The 18,851-nt window shown below is 44.2% G+C and overlaps 2 protein-coding genes across 3 annotated transcripts in view; one reads left to right on the top strand and one right to left on the bottom strand.

The window, feature by feature from the left end:
- LOC121599567 (Krueppel-like factor luna) overlaps positions 1 to 18,851 on the top strand; it is a 136,006-nt gene that overhangs the window by 78,877 nt on the left and 38,278 nt on the right. Inside the window, exon 4 of the mRNA XM_041927451.1 lies at positions 9,310 to 9,370. Within this exon, the coding sequence (XP_041783385.1) occupies positions 9,310 to 9,370 (61 nt within the window). The remainder of the gene's footprint in view (positions 1 to 9,309; positions 9,371 to 18,851) is intronic.
- On the bottom strand, positions 12,640 to 16,143 carry LOC121599566. 2 transcript variants are annotated; one of them, XM_041927449.1, is made up of 10 exons: positions 16,031 to 16,143; positions 15,877 to 15,957; positions 15,602 to 15,806; positions 15,387 to 15,530; positions 15,240 to 15,325; positions 15,017 to 15,174; positions 14,496 to 14,953; positions 14,180 to 14,436; positions 13,096 to 14,118; positions 12,640 to 13,007 (listed from the first exon to the last, which is right to left on the bottom strand). In XM_041927449.1, exons 1-10 carry the CDS (start codon positions 16,086 to 16,088, stop codon positions 12,694 to 12,696), a joined length of 2,784 nt encoding a protein of 927 aa, XP_041783383.1. In that variant the 5' UTR covers positions 16,089 to 16,143; the 3' UTR covers positions 12,640 to 12,693. The 2 variants fall into 2 exon arrangements, with proteins under 2 accessions (XP_041783383.1, XP_041783384.1); XM_041927450.1 differs by lacking the exon at positions 16,031 to 16,143 and having other exon boundaries at positions 15,867 to 15,957.

The raw sequence follows: 18,851 nt of genomic DNA, 5'->3' as shown, positions 1-18,851 counted from the left end.
GATCCACAAAGGCCCATGATCTGGCCTAATACGACCCGCGAGACAGATTGGCTGTAACCAGAAATTAAAACAACTTGTGTTCGGTGAGATATTCACTACGTTCGTTTGTTTTAAGAATCGCTAAATATAAAAGAAAAAAAGCTACATTAAAGATACTAGCCCAGAAATTTAAAACAAAAATATTTATTTGGTTCAGCTCTTGACAAATTCACCGACCCCTGATCTAAACCATCGTGCCATGCATAAATCTAATAATCAATCGAATCACAACTACTTCCACTATTTGATGCCATGAATACATTGTTCAACAAACACGCGACGTATCGAGCTTGCATCAATATGAAAATGACTTACGTGATTGGAAAAGTGGGGAAATGATCGCTTTAATTCAATGTAAACCTAATAATACTCTTTCCTGGTATTGATACAGTTTACACGAGAGCTAGTAGTGGTCGTTGACATGTTGGGTGTTTTTACACGTTTATTTGTTATTCCCTATGAGCTTCACTACTATTAATGATTGTTAATACAACGTCAAAGAAGATGGTAGCTTCTGTAACTATCCCATTTGAAAGTAAAGACTAAACTAAAGACAATGTAATATTTTAAAATGTTTACCACTGTTCACACAAATCAACAGCAATTTGCGCTTTTAGTAATCCACAAACATGAACATGCTTCAACATTAGCCTGGTCTTGAACGAATATCATAGATCACAATCACGGAGGATAATTTATTTAATTATCGTGAGATTAAATTTAATTTGTAAATGTTTTAAAAAAATAATCACATTATATAGGAGGTTTAAGTTTTTACATATTTCATGCGTTTGTGATGCATTTCAGGCAGCTAGTGTTCTTTTATTCTTTTCCCCTTTTGAATGTTATAAACCTTTGTTTGGTTTTATTGTATTTTCTTGTCAATAGATATCTTTATTACTCAAGCAATATTTTATCAAAACTATGCTGATACATTGTAATAAATTATACGCTATCCAGACTCCTCCCTGAACACGAAAGAAGCGATCCAAAGATGACAAGGGAATAATTTCTCAGTTAGTCGCTAAAAACCGAGTCGTGCTTACGGACGTTTTAAATTTCATTACGATACCGCCATTTATCGTCGTGGCGGGAAAATGAGCTAGAAGCTTTCGCCAAGCTAGGGCAATTCTTCACATTTTGGAAATGTCCTGATTATCATATACATTTGCAAATGAATGTGCTAAAAATAAAATCGAAACATTATACACCTTCTCCGGTGCTCGTGTCCCGACGAGCTGCCACAAAAGGTAGCCCGCGATTAACCGTAAATCTTTGAGTGTCAGTATCTGATGACCGATACTCTATACGTGGAAGGCTGATTCCAGGCAAGGTCTTCCAATGCTGAGCGGAAGACCTTGACAACCGATCGGGGTGTAACACTCGGGAGTTGAAAGCAATCTTTCCGCACACCCGATCGGCCTGTTCATGTCCCACTCTTAGGGTGGGTCTGATGGGACGCTATAACCCGTGGCGTCCATAATAATGTCATCGAGCTGCTCAATTGGGAGCACGTCCGAAAGGCAGATGCAAAAGCTACCATGACTAAAGCCAAAAAGAGCCAACCATTTGCATCAGCGAAATGGGCTACATCCGCACCTTAACGGACCTACCTACCGTGTCCATATGGGATTGGCGGTTGATCCGCTATCGAAAGCGGAACCATAAACACACGCGCAGACCCAACCCAATCTTTATAGGACCTCTATGGTGGTTCGGTTTTCGCAGTGCATAAATTATAAGCTACAATTTATATCCAAGAACGGTATCCTGAACGGGGTTGTGAATAAAATCCATGCCGTGGTTGTTGGTGGATAGCGCGTATAGGTAAGCTCTGATTTCTTGACCTTTCTGTAGCACGCTTGTTGGTAGAACATATTGAAAGAAACGAAAAAAGGTCATAAATAAAGCTGAAGAAATGTTACTTCCGACGCCAATTTCGAAATCTCACACATCGCTATCGCTTGCCTGTGATTGTCAAAGATAGTACAGCATTGAAAAACATACACTCAGACGCGTGAAGATTTGAACTGAAACGATCCTAAGAGCAACGCAATAACATGATGTCGGGATAAAGTATCGCAACAAGCTGATAGTGCCGCATTGCTAAACAAAGCCTCAGCCACAAAACCTGTCCGATTGCAAGATCCAGCGCTAACCTATCGCAAGGTCAGTCCCGATATAAAAATACTACGAAACGGTCCGAAAGCCACGACACGATAAACTCGATTACACTTGACCGTCCCATGACACTCCCGCGTAGTGTAAGCGAACGGCGTAAGGCCGTTCGAAATGCAAATCCCTCCAGCCACCTTGCCCGATGCCGTAACGCAGCAGACCCATTCCTAACGCTCCCAATCGCCGAATGTCAAGTGATTTGTTTGACATTCTATATCTATCTCCCGGGGATAAGAAAAGTAAACCTCGGTCACCAAAGCGACAACTTGTTGCGCCCGGACAAGCCGATGGAAGGCCGCACTCGCTGTTAAGGGCTGTTCAACACCTCGGCACGGGGGGACACCCGCGAGCGAGTAGTAGGGTACGGCTTATCTGACCCGGGAGCCGTTCTAATCTAGGGGGGCTGTATCGTGCAAACACGGCCGGACAGGGAGGTACGAGAGAGAGAGAGGTTGTAATTAAAATCAATCGATTACCGGTATTGTAGTTTGGTGCCCTTCTTGGCCCCCTTCTTGGTAGCTGTAGCCAACGGAGGTGGATCGGCAAGGTGAGCTCCCACCGGGCTACGCTATTAATTATCATAAACTATCGCACGACAGATACACAAAAACGACCCCGTCGGGCATTGGACAGGCCGACTTATGTGGTTTTATTTCGTCCAACCGGTACGGCTTGCATTACCGGTACGCTTATTAACTCGTTGCAGAACATTGTGGTGCCTTCGCGTGGTTCATTTGGTTCTTCCTAACTATCCCGCGGAATCTTTGCACTTTGCCTGCAGGCTAGCAAATTTGATTCTGGATCATGTCCCTTGGAACAGGAGCAGGTGACTTCTATTATAAAGTCGCTCGACCCTTACTCGAAATACAGATAGCCCGGCGGTCTACCTTGTCTGGGCGCCTACTGGACCGCAGCGGCGGAACTCCAAGTCTGCATAACCCCGTCCCCTACTGCTACTAATACCACTACTACTACTTCACCATCCACTTATACTTCCCCTTAATCTCCAGCAGTGAGGTCGGGCAAGCCAGCACACCATAAAGAACAAGATTAATGGTCCGCTGAATGGTCGCGGAGATTTATAGCAGCGACAAGTGAAACCAGCTGTCAAACACATACGGTGATCGCAATCGCCACACGCTGTACAGTTCCTGATCTTGATCAGTTCTTCGCCTTCATCTCGCCCATGGTAGCTGGTGGGCTAATTCCGACGTCTACATTCGGGAGGAGAGTCACACACCGTACAGTAGGCGCGCTCTCCACGGCGAGCTCACGGTTACCGGCTTCTGGACACACAGTACCGCTTTAGTGCACGCTGGGTTCCCCGAAGTACACGTACCATTTCCAAAACGTATTCTGCATGACGCAAGTGTGTTTGCGAGAGCTTACTTACACCGACGTACACAGAATCCGACGCTTTCAGCAGATTAGCGGTAAGCGATACCGGGCATCGCTTAGATCGCTCGTTGAGGCTTTCGAGCTCTGCGGAGGCAGAATTAGTGCTAACTCCCAAGGTTAGGCTACGGCACACATCGGAATTAGATCAGCCTCGGTTTCGAAAGATCTTGAGCGGTAGAACGGTGTTTATGGCTGCAGCATTGCAATTGGGAAACAATGAACTTCTTTCAATCCTGAACCCAATCCCGTTCGATCTAATCTCGATTGTCGGCTCAGTTAGGTGTAAATCATCAACAATGAATCAAACAACGGGCACTTCCTTATTGACACCAGGGGGTATTTTTTAGAAATGACGTTAACCATATGCGCGATATGAGTAACGATATGGTAATATAATAGAAGAAATGTGCTACCAGAAGTAGAATATTCCTTTATTGTAGAATAGTAATTAATTGTTTCTATTCATCATTACCGATCAACCAGCACAACAAAGTGTTATTTTTTTCTCTGCTCTGTTGCTATTTCCTGACAACACTTCTCCAAACCGCTCTAATTAGAATTCACGTTTGACACAAACGCTTACCTAAACATGTAGTGGCTCACTATACACCCGTACAAGACCTAACCCGTTCTAAACGTTAACGACTGGGAAAGACCAAATATATGCTGGTGGTACGATCTACAGACGCTAACTTAGAACCATATGAACCTGTCAGTCAGTCGTGGGCCCTCGCCTTCAATGTCGTGGCCTTCCCGCTAACTATGCTGATTGTATGTGTGTGTGTGTCTGGGCGCGAGCCCGCATCTGACACCGTTTGGGAGGGGGATTCTCGGCTAGATATAATTGGTGCCTGGGCTAGTGTGCATTACTCACCCCGGAAAGGATATCACACCGGGAACGTATGAAGCAGCAACGGGGTGCATTATCGTTTATGACAGGCAGGTCGGCATCACCTGACACCGCACCAGTCCCACCGCCAATTTCCCCAATTCTACCTGGTGGCGATTCCGCGAGGGTAAAAGTATGTTGCGCGCACCGTGATTAACCGTTTGCCGCGTATGATGGATTAGGTCGCTTTAAAAAAAGATATATGCACGAAAAAGAGAAGGACAGAGAGAGAGAGAGAGAGAGAGAGAGAGAGAGAGAGAGAGAGAGAGTACTGTAGAGGTAGTAAAATCAACTTTTCTCCTCATACTGTACATTGTGAATGCAACCATCAAACTACTCGAACGCTACTCGTCGACTTCGACTGCATTGGGTTGGGTGACGGGGCATAATTTACGGCAATGACAGAGGTGCCTCATTAGGTGCAGGCTCCATTTCGATTCTTTTACTTTGCCTACCCAGTGCCCGTTGGGTAGATCGGTGTAAATGTGCATGGAAATGACCGCCCAGGTTGACCCGTTACCAGCAGTGCCGTGATCACTTGAATGGACGCTCGCGCTATGCGGCGGCTTTGCACTTAGCTACACCAAGCATGCAGTTTGTAGACAATCAGCTCCTTGAACACGCTGTTTAAGTAGCCGCGTAATTTACGGACAAACAATTTAGCAGCAAACAATGTTCCCTTGGACAGTGCGGCGAGCGGATGGGGCGCTTCCTGCTACGGTTCTACATGATCTTAATTCGACGAGCCAACGGCGATGAATGAAGAGCGTTGGCATAGCAAGTAAAGTGTAGTTTAGGTGTATTTTGTAATATGCTAGGATGGAGAAACAATAATAAGCTCAAATCACTTTATTTAACAATCTCTCAAAGAAAGCGTTGCTGTTGATATTTGACTTGCTCGTTATTTTATCGGTAAAACTTTTTTGTTTTGATAATGTGTCGGCTGATTTTGAGATCAACAATGATCATAATTTTCATATGATATTTCAATACAGGCAATAACGAGTAAACGAAGGAGAAATGTTAAATCACAACACCGAGAAAACATTCTTACAAACACATTTTTCGGTCAATTTAACCCAAATATCTAATTTCATTTATTTTGTGTTAAGCGTCCCACTTATCGTCCCAATTGTGTCATCATATTGTCAAGAGAAGATAAAATACAACTCTAGTTTCACCAACCAAAACCCGCGATGGCAACCATTCAGGCATATCCATTTGCGGTCTCTTGTCTAGCCCCTGTCGACAACGGCGCGAAACCTAACGCACATGGTCCATGGCACATTCTTCTTATGTATATCATTTTGTCCAACAAAAACAAATGCCAGCCAATTTTATCACAACCGCTGCGCCTTGACCATCCAGTGGCGTTTTTTTCCACTTTGAATCGGTGCCTCCTATGAACGGATTCAAAGCACTCCTAGCAAAAGAGCTGGCGGTTTTGTGCGAGCTTCAGCGCAGGCCGTTTCCTTTTTCGGGTAAAGATGTATGCATATCTTTGTGCAGATATTGAACACCGGTTCACATCACAATGGATTTGAAAAGAAACCATCCCTGCCAAAGCACAATATGAAATCAAACCCTACCGCCAAGAAAGGTGCGCTCCCTTTATATCTCAGACTCCTGGCTGGGTGGTCCGCGGCGGCCACTCTCGCACACTTTTGCACACGTGAGCCCCATCTTCGGCGTAAACCTGGCGGCCGTACAAACTGTAGTAAAAGTCACGGCTAATGATGAACCATACCGGACCATCTAGCGCACTTAAGTGGGGGATCCAAATGTTTTCTTTATGGCACGAGGTTTGCAGACTGTTTTGTAGAAAACAGTCTCACTTTTCTCTCTCTCTCTCTCTCTCTCTCTCTCTCTCTCTTACTCTCTCTATCTATCTCTCTACGTAGTGTTCCTCGGTAGCGCATCTGCCCGAGGGGCCTAATCGTAAGCTTCCTACACTTAGGGACACATCATACTTCATCCGGAAGAGTGGACAGTTATTCGCGAAGTTCGTAAAAGTGATATTCATTTGTAACAGAAAGAGTAGCTGAATTTGTACAACAATTTAATACCAACACATTTATTCAGTTGAGTCTATGACGAAATATTCTCTGTTAGAAAATAAAGCTTTTTATTATTTCATAACATATTCTCCAAGCATTATCGTGACGGTTTCCTTTTAAAATAATATTGTTCACATTCTCTCGACAAACCAAATTTTCCCACAGTAACAAAAAAGCAACAAACCTGATCGATACCGAACAACAGGATGCGCAACCGATTTCCAAATGCCCTTCGACCTTTTCTGCCGATACGCTTGTACCATGCCCACAATCACTAATGAATCGCGCATCGCCATCCTCCATCCAAATGTTGTGACTTTCTAAAAGAAAAGAAAACTCCAGACTCCACTAGCAACACGGACAAAATAGTAGAATGGGCTCATCAAACGAAACTCATGTTCCCTTCATTATCTCCCAAATGGGCAAATACATACCAACACACACACTCACACACGCACACAATCGATGCAACTTCCCAGCGGGCCAACGCCTCAGCCGAGTGCGATTGCACATGCATCCTAAAATTCACCTCTACCCCTACCGAACCGATTCCTCCTCCGAACAAATGCAATCAGCTGTACATTCGATCACGCCCGTCGTTGCATTCAGCGATTGCAATCGAAAGGTGCATCGATGCAAACTGCATGCCGGTGGTACGGCAAAGGCGGGATGTCATGGCAGACAAGCAAGAGGGAGGATGCACGGCTCCTAAACAAACAGTACTACCCGGGCACACGCGGGGTTCGACTTTCCACTGCGCGCGATGCTCGGTTTTTGGAGCGTCGCAAAAGGTGCGCTTCAGCGTGAAAGAGAGCCACACAGACACAGCCGCAAACGAGCAGCGGAAAGAGAAGCATGAAGCGTGAAAAAGATCGATCGTGGAAGAAGCATCCAGCGTGAAGCGCATGATCGCATGATTCCGGGCGCCCGCGTCTTCGGGGTGGAGATGCTGGGCATGAGCTCATAAATGAGCCGGTAAATAATTCTCCCACGCTCGTCCAACACGATATTTCAATTCCCCTCCCAGCATATGACCCCCCACACCCGGCCCCATTGCACCGTGCTACACCCAGGCAGCCCAAAACGGATCGCACCCTCGCATTCGTTCGATCTTCGTGCCGCGCCATCCTTTTTCGCCATCCGTTATTATTGTTATTATTAGTAGACACTGCGGCTCTGTTCTTTTTTTCTTTATGTAATAGATGCTAAAATGCGATTTAAGTTCAAACTCAACGGTAGTATGCAGCGGTAGTGGTGGTTGTGTGCGGGGGGGGTGATCTTCTCTCCGACGAGCGACGTCATTCAAAAGATTGGGAGCACTACAACACAAAAAACGCCCGAACCCAACCCGGATCCGGGGAGCGTAACGGGGAGGGACTTTTTGAAAGGGCACAAGGCTGGCTTGCAAGTTCACCATTCTCTACACCCCGGGCAGACTGGGTGATTGGTGGTGGGCTAGACCTAGATGAAACCCTTTTCCAAGCGATCGGTAATGGTGGTGGTGCTGCGGATGGAGGTGACGAACGAGCGCCTTGGAACAGTGCTGCGAGGAGTTGCACAAGATTCGTTTTCTACACACAAACACATTTTGGAAGATGTTCTCCACACGGATGCCGTGACGGAGTCGCATGCTTGCGCACCGTCTAAAAAGGGAAGGTGGAATCGAAGGCGGAAGCTTGATCATGGGACCATTTATTGTACGGCGTCATTCTCTGCTGGCCTAAAGTACGAGCATTAGAGAGGATCGTGGCATCATACAACGCCCTACACGGTGAGCTCAAAATGCCGTCCAAAGTGTGGGGCGGAGAATCATTTCTGCCAGATCACTGGGGCGTGGTGGGGTGTGAGCTAAAAAGTAGCTCATAAGAGCCCATCCCTGTGAGTTGTCGTCTTGAAAAAAGGTTACTTTTGCTACTTGCACATCACCCACTGTGGAAGCTTTCTGGGCGTCCTCACGCGATGATGGGGCAGGTCCGGATCCTGCGTCTCTAGATGACCTGGTCCCGGCTCACTTAGCGCCGCCTCAGTTCGTGTGAACCAGAATGTAAAGAACTCGAAACGCAAAAAAAATACCCCCGATGAGACGAACTTGAGCCCCCGTGGGTCTCAGCTAAACCCTTCTACCCTGCGCTGTACAGAGAGAGGATGAACTGAGCGAACTGTACGAACGCTTACGACCCGGGAGCTGCGATGTATCCAGTTTTCCTCCTTCCCTAGATTAGTGTTCACGTCACCCCGCCAATCCATGGGACCTGTAACGGTGGTCCACACATATATGTGTGTCTAGCTAAGCCTCCCGCTTACCGTCAGACCATCGATCGATTCTGAGGTCCGTTTCGTGGGCCCCCAGACAGCACGAACAGTCTGAAAACGGCGAGATTTTTGTGGAACGCGAGATAGGGTCGCGATGGAAAAGTGCTCGATAATTGGGTTGTTCCCACGCACCGTTACGAACCGTTGCGAACGGTTGAGGTGAACTTCAAGTCAACGTTGCGTTTGGAATATGAGACGGAGGAGTCTGTAAGCAGCGTAAGAGCTGTGTCTGCGAACTTGTCAACTGGGTGTGTCAATATGCATCTAGAAAATGCAATGATTGATTTGCGGGGAAGACAATTGCACAAATTCGTATTAAAATCGACATGTTAATTCACACGCCTATTCCGTGGATGCAAATTCTCGCGACCCTGTTCAGTACAATTAATGCAATGCAAACGTTGTCTAAACTACCACCTTTTCTCCCCCCAACAGGCAGAGGGCCCACCAGTCCAGCTAGAGCCCGTCGATCTCAGCGTTCGCTCCCCGCCAAAAGGTAAGTCTGCACGCACGTTTCACATTCTCCTGGTCACGTTTTTGTCTGCTTGCGTCTTTCCCTACGAATCTTAAGAATCATGCACAATTTTTCTTAACCTTTTTTTTTCAACAATTAAGTTGTCGATTAAGAAAGCATCAATTGTACCAACTAAAGCTTTTCATTTGTTTACATATGATGTCTCTGTTTGTAGAAAACATGGAATCCTCTTTACAAACTATAAACACTCATTAAATTCGTAGAAATCTTTTAACTCTTCTCTTGCATTGTTCATCAATTGGTGGAATATGATTATTTATAATTGAAATGTTAAAGGTTGTTCGTTATTGAGTTAAATCCATACACTGAGTCAATCAGTGGCTAATAAGGCTAATCAATTGGAAAGCGCAAATGTTGTTTTTTGTATTCTATTAATTACGAATTTACGGCCAGATCAACAAATATTTATATGTTTACTCTCTTTCTAAACAATGATTTAAATAGAAGTCTGTATAACTACACTGCTTTCTATAAACGTATTTAAAATACAATGTTAATGTAAAATAGATAAGTAATGTTAAAAGCACAATAGGATTTGATTGCAAAAAGAATGGGCCAACTGCTCGGCAGTGCCCGAGTGATATGGAAGCGTTCTGAACAATGTAATTTTAATCCGAAGCTAAGCTAACTTGTATAATTACAATTTCAACTAATTTCGTATGGCGGTAGAATCTCGTGTCACAGATGACATCAATCGTGCGTACGGCCCGTCGCCGTGCAGCGAGAGATCACCGATGACACAGAAGAAAGACTACCATTAGAGTTGTGACGCATGCCACTGGACAGATCTGCAAACTAAACTGTTTTTGGCGATCAATGTTCAGTTATCGTGCCATCACATACGAAGACACACACCTCCAAGAAACCTCCGTATGCTGTTTGCTATTATATACCACGCTAACTCAAACCGAGTTCTAGCGATGCATAAAAATAGTCTTCCATCTCATTCACGCACACACCAAACACCGATGCTGCGAGTGCGCATGCTCTCATGCTACGCACTTTTCCCTTCGTCGCTTTTGTGTTCTATTTTTAGCATCCCTTCCAAACGGTCTGCGGCGGAACCTTATAACAGTCGACTGCGTTAGAGAGGGGATGCAAAAAGCCGCACGTTTAAAGAAGGAGAGAGAATGAGAGAGCAACAACTATGATGTATTTTCTTTCGCTTTGTCTGTAACAATACGCTTTCTGGTTAGAAACGTCCCTCAAAAGATACTGTTAAATTGGTGATTTTGAATTGGTGAATTTTTCAGGTGAATTAGGAACGAACAATGCGTAACAGCTCCATATAGTCAGAAAGAGTAATAAGAGACTCTAAAGCCGTTGTTCAGCCTTATTTTGCCGTTTAGGAATTCGAATCTTAATGTTAACCCGTTCAGCTATTTGGACGAGTGAGACTTGGGATGTGTTTTTGTTCTCCGTTTCGATTTAATCGTCGCGTGGGGGGAGGAGGAGGGAGATAAAACAATGATAATAACGCATTTTGCACATCATCTTTTGTGTAAAGCAACGGTTTGCAGAATGGGCCAACATTGTTTTCTTTTCGTAACTTTCTGCCATTATTTCATAATGGGTTTGTGCATTTTCTAAAAATCGTTGGACTGTCAAAGGGATAAAGCATCTTAGATTTAAATTCAGAGGAACAGGATTGCTTTTATTTTTCTTCTGAGAAATGTTTTTACATCTTGAATGAGTTGTTTCATTTCATTATTGCATTCGGATTAATGTTGCAGTGCAGTACGATCAAATTTTCATATTTTTCATACGGTAGGTATGTTGTAATTTTACTCATAAAAACAATAGCCTAAACGTATTTACTCTGTAAGGCAAATCTTCGGTAAAAAATATATGTGAATAACACATTCTAAAACTACAATGTATAATTTTTACTACAGTTTCAACAGCATATAACTAAAAAGAGTGACATGGTGTCTTCTAGATATTTTCCATCTTGGCATCCTGCTATTCCTTAAAGAGATGAAGACTCAATCATAAGCACACTCGCACCTGTTAATCAGGCAAAGGTTTTCACGTCTTTGTGAAAAATTGAAACATTAAACGGGCAACCAGTACTTTGCATTTTCAATTCAATTCAAACAAGATGCTTAATTTAGCACCTCTACCACATTTCCTCTGCAATAGCCAAACCTTTCACTTATGATGGTCAAAATAGATAACAGCCCTTGATGAAAATGCAAGGTGTCCCCACAAGGGATACTAGCCAGTTGCAAGGCGAAAAAAAAGTTATGCACGACTCGTGTGTACCCAACGCGCGAGCTCATACCACTCGATCTTATCAACGATAAGCCATCTCTGTGGACTCCCATAAACACTGCTTCTTCGCTTCCAGCTGGACTCCAGTGTCTTTGTCATACAGCCGACTCAAGCGACAAACAGCGAGTGGCCTATAGCAGCTGTTGTGACATGGGCCCAAAAGACGATGAGATGCGCCACCAATCTAGCGCACGCGCTCGATGATTGGCCACTGTGTGATTCGTTTTTTTTTCGTTTTAGTGAGCTTTAAGTTCGTTTTTTTTTTTGCACAAAATGCGTCAAACGTCGAGCGCAAGATCCTCCTCGATGGTCGCTTATCATGGTGCCGCGATCACAAACGACGCGCGTTCCATACGGTGGGCAACGTAGTTGAGGGCTGGTAGCAGCTGGTTACGGCTACCTGAACAAGCAAAAGCTGGAGAAATTCTCCGACTAACCGGGGGGGATCCACAAGCGATACTTAATGCGCGCTTAAGGCGAATAATTGATGCGCGAGATGCTGTCAACGATACGGGACAGCACACACACACACACGATACGCATCGTCTTCCTCGCCTCATTGGCGATGCGCCACTGCACCTCCATAGACCAATCGTGAAAGGTACACCCGCTGGTCATCTGACCAGGAGTTGTGGTGCATTGCTTCCTAGGAAGAGAGGAAAGAGGGACAGAGAGGAAAGGGGAGTGTTTTTCTCGCTTTCCTCATCGCTCGTATGTGAATTGAGACAAGCATCTAATCATCGAATCGAACCGGCCGACGATGGAGTGCTGATTTGGTCGTTAAACCGAGAACGTCGTCCTGCCTGGATGTGGTTAGAGGCGTTGAAAGCTACATCACCGTTTGCTTGATCTTTACAGATACCAGCTTGGTTTCCGATCACTCTCACAAATGCCAGGTGGAAGGAGCGAGCGATATTCGGACGGGGGAGGAGATTCTTATGAAGGATGTTGAAATAGTACATCGGAAGTTTGAGTATTTCGATTTATTGTTTATAACCTTGATCATTTCACTATTTACCATTCGCTATTATCCAATCATAATAGTATGAAATTCGTGTTCCAATCTGTACCTTTTCCACATCACAACCACCATGGCTAAAAAGAGCTACCAAATACACGACGTCCATTACATCCTCTTCCTCAGTGCGATGCTCCCACACAATCACATCGCCAGTTCTAAGGCACTTATTTCTTGGCTTGTACACTCCTTCCGGTTGAGCTTTCAGTAGACACATCTGCCCAGAAACGAGCGGCACTGTCAAATGCTGCTGACACTCGCTCTGATAAAGAGGCGATACTTTCAAGAAAAATGTTGCATCTCGATCTATATCGGAAGAAGTCAAAGTATTTGAATGTTATATTTAATGTAATTGCTTTACATAACTACAGCTAATACTTCACTAATTACTTACCATCGCCTATAGCAAACTGTCGCGTAGGTAGATGGGTGTTATTCCGATATAAACATCCTGGGAAATGATATTCATTATTTTCTATCGGCGCTGCAAGAATTAGCAACCCTATGTTGTTGGCACCAGTTTGCGAGTCGTAGTCTTCATGCACACGAACCCGACGAATAGTCTGGATAACGTAGTTCGATGAGTCAGCGGATTGCACTGATCCAATTCGTGCCACTACCGGTTTGTAAGAGTACGTTTCTAAACAACGGGCACTCGTTACTATTATACTGGAGGTGATTAGATATCCAAAACACTCAAACGCGATCCCTCCATTGTTCTGAGGCCAACCGACTTCGGCTACATGGGGTAGATTGCTGTACAGGGATTCGTTTTGACTAAATCCCGAATAGCGCTGACGACGTAAAGAATGATAACGATTTTCACAGCTGTCGAGCTCGGTGCGAATTAGATCACCGCCAGAATTTCTCGCAATATCACCCCATGGACAGCAAACGACCGTACCGTCCGTACAAAGTGTCACTCGTTCACCTTTGCGCAAGCGTTCCTTAGTGCTAAGGCACATTGCATACGGTACACAAATACCCATTGTACCATCCCCATTGCTGCATTCATCACTTCGTTTCAGATCCGGATTGATTACAATCACTGATTCTGAAGCTTTCTGTCCACCAGAGATACTTTTTTCAAGAATGACGGATCGCAACCAGGCGGCGTGCGGTGCTAGTTGTAGTGCGACTGTCGGTATTCCATGGCCACAAGTCTGACCTGCAACGGTCAACGCGTATACGTACTTGAAGAAGGCACCAGCACGATTAATGTAACGCAGTACTGGTGCTCCTGGAACATCCTCGCATACACCCGGTACTATCCATTGATCACTGCGGAAACATAAGTGTTCATTTTTTGTCAAACCATCCAATGAACGATTGCCACCCATCAGCTGCCTCAACTCGGTTGAGCAGTTCGCCCAGGGATAGTGATCCATCGCAGGTTGTACAAAGGCATTGGTGAAGTCTGGTAAGAAATTTGCGATTTGGTCAAATAAAAGAATTTACTGAAATAGAACTATAATTACCGTCCTCCACGAAGATGGATTCTTGAAAGTTGTTTAAAAAGCTCATTCCAGCCCCAGTCAAGTCAACTCTCCTGTCCGGTAGGATCCTGTGCGTCCACACACATGCTGGAACTACATCTTGACGAGATTGCAATTTGACCACTGCAATATTGTTTTTCTGAGAGCTTTTATTATAATGAGGATGCACAGTAATAGATTTAATAGGGTATGACGTATTTCTAAACCGCGAAACCTGAACTACATCTGTTGGTTGAACTCTAAAATAGAGTAAGAGCTGATAGTTGTGCCTCTTAAAATATCGTTCGGTTAATCTTACCCTTCCGGTGTAGTAGCGATGACACATTCTGCCAATGTTAGAACCGTTTGCTGATCAACGAACGTACCGGCACAATTCATTTGAGGCACATTTTTAGCATCCGATGGCCATTTAAACTGCACTATATACTGCAAGTCTCTGTCACGGACAAATTCCACCTGTATACTATTGACTGGGATATCTCCGTTCCGTTCCAACACCAGTTTATCTGATCGTGGCCGTAATCCGCGGAAACGATTGGCGCAAACCACCGGGAAGAAATCTTCCGGAGTTACAGATACATTTCGGTCTAGCAACACCTGCATCAGCCAGTCACGATGGGATCCGATCTTCGTATATCCTCGTCGACGATTACATGAACCAGAAGAAAAGCTGGAAGTCACTAGGCCAATCAGAAAGGGGCTGGTTTGAAAGTTATGTAGCAGCCGGGCTTGTAAAGGATTGCCTTCTTGTGTATCCTGTAAAACAAGTTGAAATGGTCAACAATAGTTTCATCGAAATTTACAACCTAGTTTTCGTACCTGGCAGTTGTCTGCATTTTGTTTCAATGTTTCCATGCAAAGCCGTGACTCTGGAAGTCCCTGATTGCGTGTCGTTGGTGCAAAGCAGTCTTCACTTTTTACATTCACTGTGGTCATCTGCTCGGTTACGAATTCAGGTGTTTGTTCCCTTCTACTTGCTATAATAGTACATACAAGATATTATCTGAAGGTTTTTTTACTTCATAAAGATATTTTCACTCACCAGCTGTACGTCGAATAGAGTCAAGCTTCTGAAAAGGTACCCCGTCAAACAGCCAAAAGCATGTAGGTACAGCTGTTTCGTTGATTCTGGTTAATAGTAATTGTATCATGAATGTACCCATTCTCACGGTAATACACTTTATCTTACATGATTTTCCTGTCCAACTGAATCAGAGCGATATCATTTTGACCATTACTTGGCAAAAAGTCAGGATGTCGTATGACTTCCTTGATATTTATCACCTGCACGTATTTGGTTCCTCCTAGTCGAACGACACTTGGTATTCCATTCCTAAAATTGTCAGCACAAAATTACAACCATTTTATCATACGCAGAAAACACAATTACAAGCAAAACACAACCCTTCATCTGTAGTGCATTGAGCTGAAGTAATCACAAAGCTGTCCCATATCAGTGCACCCATGCATGTCCAATCGATTGTGCCTCCGTTCCGTCTCCTTCCAATGGTAGCAATGTGGCTGTAATCACGAGGCTCTTCATAGGTCCGAAGTGGGTCGGGGATGTCTAATTCATCTTTTCCATATCGCATGTAACGTAGATGACAATCTGCAATCATTCATCTATTGTAGTTCTGACGATTCAATTCATTTTATGAATGCATCCTACCACGACATACCGTCAAACTCTTCCCTTTCATTGGTTAAAAAAGGATCTTCTTCACTTAAGCCAATGTCGATTGGAAACAGGTTGTGGAAAGCTATCAGAAGATGGAAAAATACAACAAAAACAAGTTTAATACGTTTTACTCTGATAAAACGTACTGCTCTTACCATCAATGCAGTTGCAAAGAAGCGATAACACCGCAAACAGTACCAATCGTGACACCATCCTCCTAGCACTGCTGAATTGCAACTAGTAGCTTACTCTAGCCTTATTACAGCTCAGATAGGCCATCATTTACAACCTCACAAATACTTTCAAACTATCAACTATCAACCATTACTCTCCTTCTTTCCGACAATGTAAACAAATATAAGTCTCAATCTGGTTAGAAAATCCCAGCTCGAGCAAGATCTCCAAGGTCACATAGAACTGGTTTTGTTTACAGTTCAGTGAATACCGTATGCTGCATTTAATCATCGTCGATGTGCATTGTAATCGTACGATTGTGCATTTAGCAATGCACTGTGTGAATGTTTCCATTTTTGCATACCTATGGTATTTCGAGTCACGATGGAATTAACGTGTTTAATAATTGGTAGGGAATAATCAGTAGCATCCGTTAGCACACATACTACCACCTAAACACAACGTGATCTTAATGGTCATTTTATTGTTTGTAATAGTAGGTGAAATTGTGAGAAAAATTGTTGCTAATGTTTATCATTGCTGTTTTGTGCCGATAATATTTTGTTCAATCAGTTGGTAGATCAAGTTACTTTGCTTTCAAGCCATGATATATTTGTCGTACAAATGTCATATTAATACTTGATCGTATTGCTTCTAGGATCACGTTCTAAGTATTTTCTAGGATTTAGCAATTTATTAAACATCACCTTTTCATGAAGCACCATAATCTGAGTTAAATAATCGAAATGAGATACAACTCGTTCATGTACACTCTTCTCGATGGTCAATTCCAGATCTCCTTTAAATGAACCGAAGTACGACGCCTGAACCAGTCACTGGTTTGCGCTAATAGGTTGATCGCCGTGTAGCGTTTAATTTCCGTTTTTTCCCTCATTTCATTTCGTTCCGGATTTTTCATTCCAACTTCATTCCATTCCCTTTGCCCCATTATAAAATGCTCGTACGATGGGTTCATCGAGCTAATCTAATCCACACGCAACGAAACAAGCTAAGGTTCGCTATGCCTGCGCCTCACATTGCAGCCCCTGGAGGAAAATGCATTACAGTCGCGACAGGCATATGTGGAAGGAAAGGAAGCAACCGTCCCCTCGTCAGCTCAAGCTCGCACATGCTCTCATGCGTGCGGCGCGTCAGTGCGTGCCGGCGTACATTTAGCGCAAGTGCCATTATTCGATGGTAGCGGTAAATTGAAATGACAAGTAGGCCGCGACCACGACATCTCTCCATTTCATCCTCCGCGGATGGAATCCTTGCTACTGACGGGTGCAGCACACTCTCCCTTTACCGCTAGAAGATCAGGCTGATCTGTCCGCACCTAAGATCAATCATTGGTTGCGCCGCGAACAGCAGCCGCGCAGAGTCGAAGGCACGTCGCAGACGCCACTGTGTCGGTGTCCCTCGGCGGACTGGAGCGGACTTGATTCGGTGACCTGGCAGGTGAAAGGAAAAGGCGACTTTGCTTTGATCGCGAAGGTATGCGAATGAATGCGACAATTTGTCGCAACATTATGATATGAACCAAACGGGCACCACCGACGACGATGACGACGGTCGCGTTGGTTTGACAAAAACAACATCTAAAACGGTGCTACTTCCCTTGGGCAATTCTTGGTCACTCTACAAGTCGGGTATGATTGGATCGGACGGACGACACTTTGACAATTCGCCAATGTTGCTGCTCAGATTCACACTGCAAACATGAACAGAAACACAAAACGATCTAATGCCGTCCATTCCATCTGGTTCGGATGAAAGTTCACTGTATGCCAGTGTACCAGGTAATTGATTTCCATTCGAAACACGTTACACAGTAAATGTTATTTGATTTTTTACAAACAAATACATCAACTTATCCACGAAGAGAGTGCAACATGATGTTTCTGGCGTACTTACAGCAATTCTAGCCGATGTAAAAGCAATAATAAAAATTCGTTCTTTAGTAAGTATGACAATGTACCATTTACGATCGTTTATTGGATGGAATGATGCTGGTTGATCGCTACCGCCCTGGTAGGAAAGGAAAGACACCACAAAGTACTGTCCCACATCGTTCTCAAAATCGATTGCTTCCTGTCCCTGTAGCTGCCCCGATTGATACGCACTTGATTGACGATTCATGACATGTCCCTTCCTACTAGGAGTTCTTTTGCAAGAATTGTCCTCCACTGGACCATGGGTCATGCGAGACGGCTCCCAAGATGGAATGAAAGATAAAACAGAGCGCACACATTTCACATCTCCGTAGCAACTTTATTTGACAGCTGGCGTCCGGTCCGGATCGCATCGTACTAGGGCGGCAAGGAAACATGTATTGAATCGTAATTTCATTAGACAACGCAGATAGCTGCAATATTGATGTCGAAGTGAAGATTCATGTCATGGTACGGGAAAATTGTTCCTGTCGCCGTCGTTTTTACTGGCGCTTGTTTACAGTTTTCATACCGCGCTGGTGCACACCAACGTTTCTGCCCTTATTACGGTTTTAATTTTCTTCGCTGAACCTTCAAATCATTGTAAGCTTTTTGTGCAACATTTAAACAACCCTCTATCTATTCCATTAATTACAATCCAGCAAGATTTGCCAAGGCTGCAAAAACTCTTCTGCACTGTTCAACATATAGCAGGCAGGATTTTGCTGAGTAACTAATTAAGTTTTCATGCACATTAAACTTCGATTAGATTAGACTCGGTGAGCTGATGAGTCGCGTTGGCCAAAGTGAAGGTGTGTATACTATGTATCTTTTGCTCATATCGTCCACAACCTTGGGTTGGTCGTGCACC

This window comes from Anopheles merus, chromosome 3L (assembly GCF_017562075.2).
Source record: "Anopheles merus strain MAF chromosome 3L, AmerM5.1, whole genome shotgun sequence".
Classification (NCBI taxonomy): Eukaryota; Metazoa; Arthropoda; class Insecta; order Diptera; family Culicidae; genus Anopheles; species Anopheles merus.
This window is presented reverse-complemented; position numbering and strand designations above follow the sequence as displayed.

Coding starts and splice junctions, on each gene's coding strand:
- LOC121599566 (XM_041927449.1), bottom strand. CDS start 16,088: ATGGTGTCACGATTGGTACTGTTTGCGGTGTTATCGCTTCTTTGCAAC. Junction 15,531..15,601: donor CAATGCACTACAGATGAAGG/GTTGTGTTTTGC, acceptor TGACAATTTTAG/GAATGGAATACCAAGTGTCG. Junction 14,437..14,495: donor ATCGCTACTACACCGGAAGG/GTAAGATTAACC, acceptor ACTCTATTTTAG/AGTTCAACCAACAGATGTAG.